This window comes from Belonocnema kinseyi, chromosome 3 (assembly GCF_010883055.1).
Source record: "Belonocnema kinseyi isolate 2016_QV_RU_SX_M_011 chromosome 3, B_treatae_v1, whole genome shotgun sequence".
Lineage (NCBI taxonomy): Eukaryota > Metazoa > Arthropoda > Insecta > Hymenoptera > Cynipidae > Belonocnema > Belonocnema kinseyi.
The window spans coordinates 140,965,805-140,979,212 of NC_046659.1; the positions used below are offsets into that span (position 1 = coordinate 140,965,805).

The 13,408-nt window shown below is 37.2% G+C and overlaps 2 protein-coding genes across 4 annotated transcripts; both read right to left on the bottom strand.

Annotated features, from left to right (window-relative positions):
- Nucleotides 1–2,708: 2,708 nt before the first annotated feature.
- Nucleotides 2,709–7,145, bottom strand: LOC117170141 (odorant receptor 13a-like). Of its 3 annotated transcripts, none has more exons than XM_033356688.1 (4): nucleotides 6,940–7,145; nucleotides 4,916–5,023; nucleotides 4,585–4,740; nucleotides 2,709–2,806 (listed from the first exon to the last, which is right to left on the bottom strand). In XM_033356688.1, exons 1-4 carry the CDS (start codon nucleotides 7,114–7,116, stop codon nucleotides 2,753–2,755), a joined length of 495 nt encoding a protein of 164 aa, XP_033212579.1. In that variant the 5' UTR covers nucleotides 7,117–7,145; the 3' UTR covers nucleotides 2,709–2,752. The 3 variants fall into 3 exon arrangements, with proteins under 3 accessions (XP_033212579.1, XP_033212580.1, XP_033212578.1); XM_033356689.1 differs by lacking the exon at nucleotides 2,709–2,806 and adding an exon at nucleotides 3,298–3,590; XM_033356687.1 differs by lacking the exon at nucleotides 2,709–2,806 and adding an exon at nucleotides 3,298–3,610.
- A 4,345-nt stretch (nucleotides 7,146–11,490) lies between these two features.
- On the bottom strand, nucleotides 11,491–11,871 carry LOC117170043 (uncharacterized mitochondrial protein AtMg00860-like). Its single transcript, XM_033356561.1, has one exon. It carries the CDS (start codon nucleotides 11,869–11,871, stop codon nucleotides 11,491–11,493), a length of 381 nt encoding a protein of 126 aa, XP_033212452.1.
- Nucleotides 11,872–13,408: the final 1,537 nt, after the last annotated feature.

Consider the following 13,408-nt stretch of genomic DNA (forward strand, 5'->3'; position numbering starts at 1 on the left):
AAAGTTACAACTTTTTGTCTTAAGAAAAAAAGATGCGCAATCAAATTTTACATCCATATATATCTTTTGAAAATTAAAATTCGAAAATTTTTTCTAAAGCCAACTGGCGTGCCACCGGCCCTATTATTTGAAGATCGTTTAAAGATACCCCGCTGCTTGTAGATGCCGAAGCGACAAATACCACTCGTACTGATTCATTGGATACCTTTGACATGTGTTCTAAATCATTATATTCGGTCAAAAATTTCAAATATTCATTTTTTAGTTCAGGATTTCGTTGCAATTTCCTTTCTATATTTAAAAGCCGACATGCCTCTATGTTGCTTAATTCGCCTACCTGATTAAGGTCCCCTTTGAAGGGTATTGTCAGAATGAATCTATCATTTGCACATCTTTTGGCCGTGTTAAAGAAGTGCGATTCACAAAGCTTTTCTTCATTTTATTTTGCCTTTTCATTCAGATGCTCTTCTAATTCCAAAAATTTGACTAACTGCTTTTCGACGAGTAGGCTCTGCATTAAATTACATTGAACCATGTTAGCTTCTGGACCAAGATTGGAATTTGGCATCGGACTAGCCAGAATCCAACCTAAACTTGTTTTTTGCACAAGTAAACCTTCGTCGTTTGATTTAAATTGACCGACCAAAATTAGATTCCAAAAAACATTTTTCGCAATTAAAAGGTGAATCTTTCCTGACTCTTATAATTCTGGGTCAGTTAGTTTTAAATGAGATAGAATTTTTAAGTTTAGTTTACTAATTGATTTGTCAGACGTGTTATTTGGGGATCAAAATATAAATAGAAGACCGCCGAAGTCTTTCGAAGCTTTCAAATCGGCAATTATCGTACAGCAGAAAATTGAAGTCGAATCGTGATTTTTCGGCTTACAGACGAACTCACAGATAAAACGTTATATTTTGAGCAAACGCGGTTATCTCTAGCATGTGCAGTAGCAATTCTTGTGTATTTTTAAATTGACACATGTCCTTACATAACCTTAAAATACACATGAGTAACTACTGCGCATGTCAGAGATATCCGCGCTCTGCCACCACTGACTGGGGCTGGGGAATAAGCTATCTCTCTCGCACAGAAACGTGATTGGTCTCTTCAATTTTGCTTCATAAATAGGTCTTTACTTCCGCATACATGTAAACTATCTAACCTTTATTTAGAGGGCAGCGGTAAACAGCCAATCAGATTACTGCGCAAGAGAGATATCTTATCCCGCTAACTCATAATCTGTCTCTTTTATTTCACCAACAACTCTGCCCTTGCCTGGTTCCCTCCAGTTATATATGAGCTAAGATTTCTAATATTAGGTATTTCAAATTGTGACGTCAGCTGGCAAGATGCCTGTACAATGAGGGCCAAGAAATAATACAGATCACAGAGGATAAAACTTAATGATATTATTGTTTGGCCCTCAGCGTGTAGACTTCTTGGATATCCCCACCTGATCTGAAATATCTAATGGCTCAATTTTATAAAGTGTGAATAACGCACCTGCTGAGCTGCAATGACCATTAAGTACAATTAAAATTAAAATTATTTCTTGAAAAAAAGATCCTACTCCATCTTCACTCCGTTAGGAACCGAACCACAAAACTTCTGATTTCCGGTCAGGTGCTTTTCCCATTAAGCTATTAGAGGGATCAGAATAAGAACTCTTAATTCAGGAACATAACGCCAATTTTTAGCTAGGTGTTAATGATAGATGTAATTATTTTTAAATTTATTTAATTTATCTGCTACATCGTCAGAGATTGTACCTTACCGACAGTAGTTCAACCCTATGGGTTGATCAACCTATGGTAGATCAACCATAAACATTGTATTTAGACATGGCTGTTTCAAATCTTGAAAAGTATTAAAAAAGTTACGAACGCGTGATTATGCGTCGAGTCACGTTTTTTATTTCGTACCTGAAGAAACGGACACGTCGTACCCAAAGTAGTGATTGGAAATCTGGATCCTAGATTACGGTCCAGTATTCACACCACTTGGGTAATTTTTGTTGCAGGTATATGGTACCCTAATATTGATGGTTCGTTGACACTTTCTTTTTTCTGTGATGGACGTGCATACGATATTTTAGAGAAAATATTCTAAACGCATCAGTAAATTATAAATGTACAAATAGTCATATTTTCAAGTGTAAAATGTATTTCCTCTTCCATGTTTCATTCTTTTTCGCTTGACGTCCAGTTTCGGATAACTGATCCACAAACCTGCAATTATTGGATTTTTGTATAAAAATGCAACAAAAAAAATAACCAAACATAATTTTGCAATTATAACGAAATGTGATGAGGTTAAGTTAATTAAACTTAATTTAAAATGCGTTTATTTGATATAAGTTTGTTCTAAAGTCCTTTATTTTTATGCTCTCTAAATCTGCTATGTACAATTTATAAAATATGAAGAATATATACCTGTATACAGAAGCTGTTTTGTAACGATTTTTAACAATTCCAAAAGTTTCGATGCACATATGGTGTCTTTTTTAAAAGCTAAGTTTTAAAATCTATACAAATGACATGCTGGGAATAAAAACTGCGAACTCTCACAATACCTGACTAGAGCCTCTTAATTTTAATTCTCAGAAATAAGTTATTACAATAATAATTATTATAATAATAGTGATAATGCTAATATAATAATTATTACTATAACTATACTACAATATTTTCCTATGTAACACATATTAATGTGCATATACTAGTGAATTCTTACAGGTATAATATTTTGTTCACTGTTGTATTCTTCTAAGTACAGATAGGTAAGAAAATGCTGCCTTTAGAAGCTGTTGACATGAATAAAGTAAATAAGCTTTTTATTCAATTATCTATGAATATGATATTATGAAATATATGAGTGACAAATCTATAAATATACATTAAAATTAATACGTCAATAAGAAATAGATATAGACAAATCACACAGAAAAAACTGGGGTTTCCATTAGAACCCATTTTTGGTCCCAAAGGAGCTGCAACAAGTTGGTGTTCTGAAGGTTCCCAAGTCTAATTGAGCCTATTCATAAAAAAACCTATTTTTGTCTACATACTTTGGTATTTTGATTAATTAATAAAATTATTTTCAACTTATATTACACTTGTGATCAAACTCTTATGGACATAAATTAATGAACATAATCTCAGTACAAAATATTACCTTATTTAAAATACATATAATGACTTGATAAATGTAATTTTCAGGTTATGTAGCAAAGTTTTAAACATAAAACCCTAGTTATATGCAAGCAACATTTCGTCTCAAGTTATCTGTCAATAACTGTAAATCAATCCCTGACTTATAGCCCTACTTGGCAAGTGGTTGGTTTCCCATTGGCCACAAGACTATGAAAATCTCCAGAACGTCCTTGGGACGTTCCTAGGACGTCCTATGTCAGGCCAATCAACGTCTCTAAGACGTCCAGTATCCTAAAGATGACCTGAAGACGTCTGGAAGACATGGAAGTTCCCGGTACATCTTTCGTACTGACATTAGACGCTTTAAGAGTATCCCTAGGATGACCAAAAGACATGTAATAAAAAGACCCAACTTCAGTGAACCTCCTGTTTTTTCTGTAAAATGAAATGAGGAACTATATGTTTCATATACAAATTAATGATGGTGAATTAAGGGATAATATTCGCCAAGCCTTTCCACCTAATATTAAAAAAAAAATTTTGTTGCCGCCGATCTTATTGAAATTTCACTAGATTGTAGTGTTTGTGGACCTCTTTCAATTCTGCTAATGAAGTGCATCTAGTACAGATGATACTCTTGATACAGATATCCAATTTCACTTTCTATGAGGGTTTTGGAAGCATCTTTCAAAGAGGTTTACTATCAAAATAATCATCATACAATAAAAATAATATTTTGCCTGACTTAGATAATATTTCGCTTCTTATTTTGTAGAATTTTTATTGTGAACGTCGTTGAAAGATTTTTTCAAACCCTGATAAGAAAGTGAAATCCAAGAACTAAATTAGTAATTATGTTAAATTAAAAGTTAGCGGTCAGGGTGAATCGTCAAAATTCAGGTCCCTGTATCTTAACCACCGGTTGTACTAGGTGCACCCTCTTCATAGAATTTAAATAGGTGCACTTGGCCAATCTTAACCCATGAGTAAAACTGTTATGAATGGTCATAGTGCAAACGGGCGTAAATGCCAAAATATGAATTTTTCAGTGGACCCAAATAACTGTGGAACTTTAACGCATTTATATATATCATGTTGTATTGAATTGTGAACATGGCGGTTTAAAAAAAACGCCATAGCTCATACAGAAAAAGCTGCGTTACACTTTTATCTTTTAACTTAAGAAAAAAGAGAGGGAAAAAGCACTTCATTCACTCTATTAAATTGTGGAAAGAACAGGTCAAAATAAGGAATGATTTCTTACATATAATACTAACAAGGGATTTCAATTTACTTCTAAATCGAACCGTACTATAATATTTTACAGATGCATACGTAAGTTAAGGCAAAACAATTATTTTGCTCCAATAAGAAGAAATTCCCAAATTTTGCACTTGCGCCCGTTTGCTGAACCATTCTTAAACTTTACTTGTAAAAAACTGGAGTTTGACAAAATTACAAATTTTCCCGCTGTCAGTGATATAGGAATTTGCGCTCTTTGAATCAATGCCACTACCATTTTGCATACATCTGGTTTCAGTTCATACCAAGGAAGAAAATAAACATCATCCACAATTGACAAACTCTGTAACATATCTCCATATTACTTATTTTCTATATTTAAGTTAGTGAGAAAAGTTAGAACTATGTAGTTGAAATTTCAGAGTTATATATTATACCCTACTTATTGTTATTTTTTAACAGATTTAAATAAGGAAATAAGACAATAAATTTTACGTGAACTTTAATAGATTTCTAACCTTAGATTGCAGGTATTCTCCAGCAGTACAAAATCCTCCAATTACGAAGATGACAACAAAAATTATTATACCGTGTTTAAGAATTGACTCGCTGTTAGTCTCTAGTACCTATAAAAGATATTAGTTTTAGAAATATAGCTTCTATGTACCTCATCATCATGTACCCTGCTCTTTATTAGGAATGTACAGTTAATACAGTCTACTTCGAAATCGAGCAATTGAGCAAAATTCATATTGTAATGAATGATATTAGTACAGTGAACCCGAGAGATAGGGCACCCAGGTTTTTTTCTCCTGAGAATTGACAAGGTGCAGCCGGGATGCGTGTGAGGAGCTGTGCGGGGGGAAGGGGGTGCTCACTAACACTTGAATGTTAAAATTCGAAGTGGACCTTTATCTAGGGAGGTAGGTCCAAGCTTAGCCCCAGAAACGGCACTCACTCTAGGGTTCACTGCAATTTATAATTATAAGGTTAAAATAGGAAGTAATCCTATTGGGTTTAGTACATTGATTGTCCTTGCTGCATGAACCGGAGCTCAGCATCCGACAAAAACTGCTGGACCTTTATGATATTTACCCCCTCCGCTTTCTCTTATCTATTTCCAACAGTAATCCCCTGAAAGAAATTCTACATCAACTCTAAATAAATGTCCAAAGAAATTCTACTCTAATAGAATTAAGTAGTCACTGAAACCCTTTTTGATAGTTCCTCTTAGTCGATGAAAGGGGGTTTCAAGTAACGTAAAATTTGGACATCGGCTGTGGGGATTATTTTTAAGGCGGTTGTCAATAATAGCAGTTTAATCAAGGCAGCCTTCACATTCTTTCTTATTGTCTAATTTTGCGTTTGAACTGTCACTAATTTTTTTTAGAAATTTTTACTCCGTTTCTGATATCACAGCAGTTTGACTCAGAACGAAACTGTAACCAGATTATATAGGTGAACCGTATGTCAATCGTTTATAGCCAAAACGTCACGGGAGGCTTAGTCTGTCCATAGCCCGTTCTCGGCTAGTTTATCTCCTCCCTAAAAACCCTTTCGACAGTTTAGAAACCTGTAGGCAACCTGTAGGTCTGCGACAAAGCCTTGTGTTTTCTTTCATCGACACCCTATGGTCCCTTCTGAGGCAATATGTGGGTCCCCGATAAAATGTGGGGTGTGTATACCCCTGGAAGCCCTAAGGTTACCTAACAGGCAACCTGAAAGTCCTCCACAATGCGTAGTTTAAGGAATAATTGTTATATTTCTTTTGCATGAAACATGTTTGATAACTTAAGTCCACGGGTAAACTGTTTAAAAGGTGATAATGATGCAGATGCATAAAATTTAGTGGCAGTTTCCTTTGATATACTCTGAAATATAAGGTAATGGAAATTCTGCGTAAAAGGAAAAATTCTTGGCATATCTAGGGAAATGTCGTGATACGCCTGAGGAATTTATTTTGTGTGATCTAGATGTGATTGATGTTGATTTTTCTTCAAATCCCCAAATTGTACAGGCATAAGTTATGATTGGTCGTATTTTTTGGAGTTTATCCAGTCTATTGGTTCATTGAAAATTTTGACTTTATCTATTTTAGCTGGCACTTCTGACTGAGAAAAGGGTTGATTCAGACTTTGCTAAGTTTATTTTTATTCTCTATAGTTTACTCCATTTCTAAATGATAGCAAGAGCTTTGTTTATGCCTGATATGTATAGGAATGAAAAGATCATCTTTCGAGGTAGCGTTCCAAAAAAGGATTTCATCCTTTTTCAACCTTACGTTGATATCTAATCGTTAAAAAAACGAGTTTTTTACCCAGCGTTTCTTACAAACAACTTTACTACATTTTTTATATAGAATGGTATAACGTAAGCTGCTTGCTAGTGTATAGCCTACGCAAACTTACCATAAAGCTAAGGATATAAGAAATGCATTTTTCGCTAAAGTTGATTTGAAATGTGCATAAATAATGAACAAATTATTTCCCATCTAAAGGGATTTGATTTAGTGTTCAAATAATCAAACAAAATGATAATTTACTGTCAAAATTGTATATGCCGCCAAACAGATTTCTATCGTACAATACACAAAATGACAAAATAATCCATCAGAATAAACTTGGTCCATCTTTCTTGCAAAGTTTATCATGTTTAGATGTTTGGCAATTATTAATTGTACTGCATTTTTGGAATTTGGTAATAATAATGCATCCTGCATTTTTAAGTCTGCTTCCGATATCCTGTTTACGTCAAGCCGTATTATATCAATCTTAGTACTAGTATGCAGAATCTGAAAATAATTAATCAACTAGTTTATAAAACTGTTGAAGAAAAATGACTTACTTTCATAAAAAATTAGACATGCTGAAGTATTTATACTAGTAGTTTTTCGTACCGAATTCAAATTCAAACTCCTCATTGTGCTAACACGTGAGGATTTCGAGTATGGTTGAATTCAACAATTACCTTACGTTTGTGATATCTTTAACGGTTTTGAAGATCATCAGGAGTAATTTTGTTAACATTTTAAAAATAAAGGCCATTAAAAATCTATATACTCTAATGATTTTGAATTCTTTCTTACTAAAATTTAGTAATTTTCTCAATATTTTAACGAAGAAAATGGTTTGAAAGTTCACATTTCCCATGTAGAAATTGCGATCCGGTTGTGGAAGGGAACACACTGGTTTTCCCTATTTCTGATTGAGTTCTGTTTAGAAAAAGTAGGGAGGCCTAGAAAAGTTCTGTAACGCTGTTTTAGTCGAGCTCTATCTAGAACTTGTAACAAGGTTCTAACGGGAATGCCCTTCAACCGTACTATAACAAATAACTATTTTCATCATTTTTTCACTAACTTTCACATACACGGTAAAAATTTAATTTTTTAATAATATTCCACATATTAAAAACAATTGTATATTTATTTTAAACAAAACAGTAATTTCTAGAAGTAAAAAAATGAATAACTTGAAATCTTTTGGTTATATTCATACATATTATTCAGTATGTACAATAAATAGAATTTAACCAAATTAATACTTAAGCTTTATTTAATAAAAATTTAGGTGCTGTTATTTCCATTGAAAGCATGTGGTTATAAAATAGGGGTTGCCTACATTTTTGCAGTTCCTACATTTATAATTTCTATCTCCATACATTTTACCAAATACTAATTTTTGCGGCCACGTCCATGGATGATTGCCTCAATAACATAAAAAATTCCAAAATCAGATTGGATAAATTAATTAAAGAAAACAAACAAAAATTTTAACTAAAAAAATACAAACCGTGTCGCGTCCCGTTCGAATTGAGCTCTGGCGAGCCGGGTCCTACTGAGCCGTCCTGAAATTCTCCGACCGTTCCCTTAGCGTTCCGGGCCTTCCTATCTGATATCGATCCGAATAATGCTAACCACATTAAGAAAAATACCGACCTTCCGAAAATTTCACCCCCCCCCTCCCCCGTTAAATCAAACTATGGCGCGAATACTCGACTCTTTTTACGCGATCGACATTTTTACATTTTTGACAAATTTCAATTATGAATATCACATGTAAAATCACTAGCATACAAATATCATCAAAAAATTGCATATTCTACAGTAAAATTTAACACAATCCAGATTTTGACTTCTACATTTTATTTAAACACACAAAACAAAACATTTTTAATCTTCGAATCAAATTATTTTTTTTAGTACTTTTTTCTTAATGCCTTGTTCTTAATGCCTTATCTTAATGCCCATTATTTTTGTATAGTGGCTTAGGTAACTGAAAATCTTAGTTACAGAAAATAGATCTGAGAGGTCTCGAAATAAAATCGGAAAACGCTGGTTATAGTCCTAATTACACTAGAATAAATTCCGCCGTGAACCCTGGGGGTTCATTTTCCCCCTGCTATCGTACAAAAACAAGCCGGGTGGTCGGTGGCTTAATTCCGTACCATACTTCCTAAATCACAATTAAAAGACTATCGTTATGTGTCGACAAAACTAAAAACAAAAAACCAAATACAAAAATCATAAGACTAACCACCACAAAATAATAAACAAAGAAATAGCCTTAATCCAGTTCCAAAAAATTCTAAAAATATTCCAAGACGAGAGGAGATGAAAGGAGGAGTGTGAGTACAGAAAAAAAGAAACTAGAGATACCGCCCTTGGCAGTCGAAAAGTATCCGTATCTAGGGTCCTTCCCTAGTACCGTTGGTGACGAAACGTACCCCGCTTACAATAAGTGCAATCCCGGCGGTGAGTGTTCTCCTGCCCACAGGTCTCACAAAACAGAGTGAGGGGTTCCGGGTTCCATGGCCACATATGTCTTTTCGTCCCACAATTGTGGCAGGGCACAAAGGACAGATGATGTCCAAAGCTGCCAGCTGTCTGTCTTCCCCTCTTCTCCCTTGGGGGATTCTGCGGTCGAGAGGCCCAGATTGAGCAGCCGCAGTCCCGACAGTGGAAACCCCTTCGCCCACATAGCGTAAAAAAAGTTTTAACTTTTGGAGGCAGTCCTCCTATTCGTGACTCACGAAGAGCAACTACCACTTCGCTGGGACTCACGGGTCCACCTTGCCGCGTCCGAATTCATGGCATTAACCCGCGTAAAGGGTTCCCGTGCTGTTCGCGGGAAAGCATCCCGCTTCAGTTTAGGAGAGTTCTTTGAACCAAACAGTTGAATCCTCCTGGATGGGGTTAGAGGGATCATCCCGGACCGGCTGAGAAAGGTCCCCCTCGACCGCCCTGGACGACGTAGACAGCCCCTGCGAAGTCTCCTACAACTCCCATTGACGACGGGGCCGGACACGTAGACCGTTGGTCTCCTTCCAGAGCTGATCGATGAGGGAAGTTGGTCTGGGCGTGGGCCCCGGCCTAGAGACCGCCATACCCTCCACCACTCCTCGCAGTATGCGCTGGCTGTTAAGGTTCAGGGTTGCGCCCTCTAAAGTCAAATCCCCCCCTCTGCAGGGCCTCTAACGCATACTGGACCTCCCTAGGGTCGATGAAAGGGCTCTTTGAACCTATGGTTCTACAACTTACGATGACGTCCCCTAACAAAAGAAAATAAAACATGCCAATCTCGATGCAATATGCAAACAAAACTAATCCTATCAAGCACAAGAAATAAAATGAAAATTAACATAGGGGAAACCAGACTGAGTAATATCTCAGCCTATCGCGATACATATGGTTTCAGATCCTTAACGTGAAAAGCGCCTAGCACCCTTCCATTATCATTTGCCAATTCGTAGACCAGGGGTGACCGTATTTCCATGACGCGAAAAGGACCATGAAAACGCTTGTTTAGTTTGGCTGATATTTTTTTCTCCTTAGAGGATAATACCGTCCAACACTTCAAAACCCGATCTCCTTTCTGGTATTCAAAACCGCATCGTGATGGGTTATATTAACGAGTTCGGTTCTCATGAGCCTCTTCTAAATGAAGCGTCACGAGGTCTCGTAATTCTTTTAGGCACTCCATACACCCTATCCATTTCTCTCTATCGGGCTCGAGAATATTATAGGGCTCTCTTCCTTTCTTCGGAGGCTTAATTTCGGCCGCAATACCCTTTCAAAGTTTAAGAAGGCCTGACTTACTTCAGTGATACTATTGACCGCGGTATTGTAGGCGTACTTAAATTTATGGAGATAAACATCCCATTCTTGTTGATTCGAATCCACAAATGATCGAATCATTGGCTTCAACACACGATTCATCCTTTCGGTCGGGTTTGCTTGAGGGTGATTTACTGGGTTGGTGGAGTGACGAATACCATAGAATCTAGATAACTTAGTTATAGTTTTGTTAATAAACTACGTCCCGTTATCGGTATAAATAACCTCGGGTTTACCCCATCTTGAAATAACTAGATCTTTCAAGGCAGCGCCTACATTCTTGTCATTGACTGATCTTAGGGCTTTACATTTGATCCACTAAGTAAAGTAGTCATAAAACAATAACGTAACAATTACCGGTTTTACTACGAGTGTAAGGCCCCATGCTCTCCATAAAAACCAAAGCCCATGGTTGATCCACTACCCTTTTTCCCATTAGACCCGGGCGAGCCTGCTGTGAAACTTTAGGGCGCTGACAAATATCACACCCTTTCACATAATTAACCACATCCCTGGAAATTCCGAGCCAATAATATGAGACCACAGGCCTAGAGTAAGTCTTATCTACACCTAGGTGCCGTGTTTGAAGTTCATCATGTACCTCGGTTAACACCTGCTGCCGTTTATCGACTGGAATCACCAATTTCCACGCGTCTGTGTCTTCTATGATTGGGTCTATCAGAGTGTTTGGTCTAAAAGCATATAATTTTCCCTCTAACACCTTCCACCCATGATACCTTCTAGGGAAATTTTTCACGTCCTTATACATCCGTGAGTGTGCGTCGGGTACAAGGTTAAAAGCACCTTTACGATGGACTATTTCAAACAGGTGCTCTAGTAGTTCCTGCGACCAAAGCGCGAAACGACCAGTCAAATTATGCAAATTATGCAAATTATGCAGCCAACGCAAACTGCTATGATCCGTGATCATCGTGAATTTAAAATTTTTCAGGAAATGACGAAATTTTTGGGTATACCATACTACTGCCAGACATTCCTGTTCCGTAGTCGAATACCGACGTTGACATCCCATAACGTACGGCTTGCGAAAACAATCTCTCGTTCCTCCCCCTCAATTACTTGTGTCAGAAGCACACCTGAGCCAAAACTGATAGCGTTAATTTGTAACACAAAGGAGAGTTCAAAATTCGAACATGCCAAAATTGGAGCCGACGAGAGTGCATTTTTAATCGCTTCAAACGCCGTTTCTTGTTCCTCCAACCAATTCCAACGGTCATTTTTCCGCAACAGACGTTTGAGGGGTTCAGCAAGCGAGGCAAAATATTTTATAAAGCACCAATACCAGCCATCCATACCTAAGAATACAAAATCTGCCCACGCATTACTGACTTTCTCAGCCATGCGATGAGGCTCTGGGGTACCAGAATCAAGTATTTTGATCATGGACAACCAAGGATAACTAGATCAATACACTTTGCGACGGGTATATTTCAAGGAGACTCCTTCAGCGCACTGTGCTTCAGTTTAGCATTGAATCCATTTAGCAGAACACTAAACAGCATGTCTCGTGGGTTCAGAATTCATGATAATGAGGATGGTCATCAAGTGACTCATCTTCATTACATGGGTGACCTGAAGCTTTACACAAGTTCAGCCCAGAAACCGCAGCAACTGATCGATGTCACAAAGCAGTTTTCCAATAATATCCACATTAAGTTCGGACTAGATAAATGTAAAACAGTGCATTCACTCATAGGGCAATTAGGGAACGCAAAGTTATAAAACGAGTTCGAAAATGACATCGAGGCAATGGCTGCAGGCAAATCATATAAATATCTGGGTATTCTTGAATCTAAGGGTATGCAGCATACAATAGTTAAGACAAGTCTTTCATGGCGAGCACCCCAAACCGTTAAATTAAAATGAAGTGGATAGTGAGGCATCCAATATTTGGCTAAGAAAGGGTGTTATGTATCCAGAGACGGAAGGATTCGTCATTACGATAGAGGACGAGGTTGTCAGCACCAGTAATTATCGCAAACACATGTTAAATCAAGACGTGGTTGACCGGTGCCGATTATGTGGAGATAAAAAAACAAAAGATAATATGGAGCTAGTAATGATAATAATCAAGGTAACAACGGTCTCTAATGTGCTCAAGCCTTTCGGATATTATTCACCCTATTTAAATGAAGGCTACTGTCCAGGTTTCCCTCAGGCACCTATGATACCAGCTAATTTCGCATACCTTACATCGGGTACCCATGCAACTCAAGCGTTCAAAGAACCAACTGCTGCCGTGGGTTCCAATATTCAGGGTCCAACACAACCAAGCGCAGTACACACTACCGCTGATGTCACACGAAGAGATATGCTTTACACTTGTTGGATTTATAAGAAGGCAGGACACGGACACCATGCCTGTCCCAAATAAAAGAGTATTTTTTGCTACCATTGTGGCAAATCTGGTCAATACTCGTCGAGCTGTATTGCATGCTCTGGACCCCGACCGGGAAACGATTAAGGGGAAGTGATAACAGTGTCCAAGTCTTTCCCGATTTCGTTATTGAGGCCCCTTAGATTCTATACTATCAAGCAAATATGGTAATCGACGAGAGGCGCCTATTCATTACCGTTTGTATGGGCGTCCAACTACTAAACGGACTCTTTGATCCCGGCTCATGCTGCACCTATATAGGCAAGCAAGCTTTTGGGAAGTTTAATACCTTATTGAAGCAATTAGCTGATCAGTCACGCCCAAGAATTATGTATCCTAACGTGGTTATTAAGGAAACCGCCAGAAAAGCCAATTTACCTCTTAAGTTTTTAGGTATCAGAAATTTTTTGCCTGCTCGTTTTGCGCCAACATTCGACTGTGAAGTCTTGTTTGGTTACGATTTCGTGGAGCTATTTGATTTTGATATTAGGTTTAAACCTT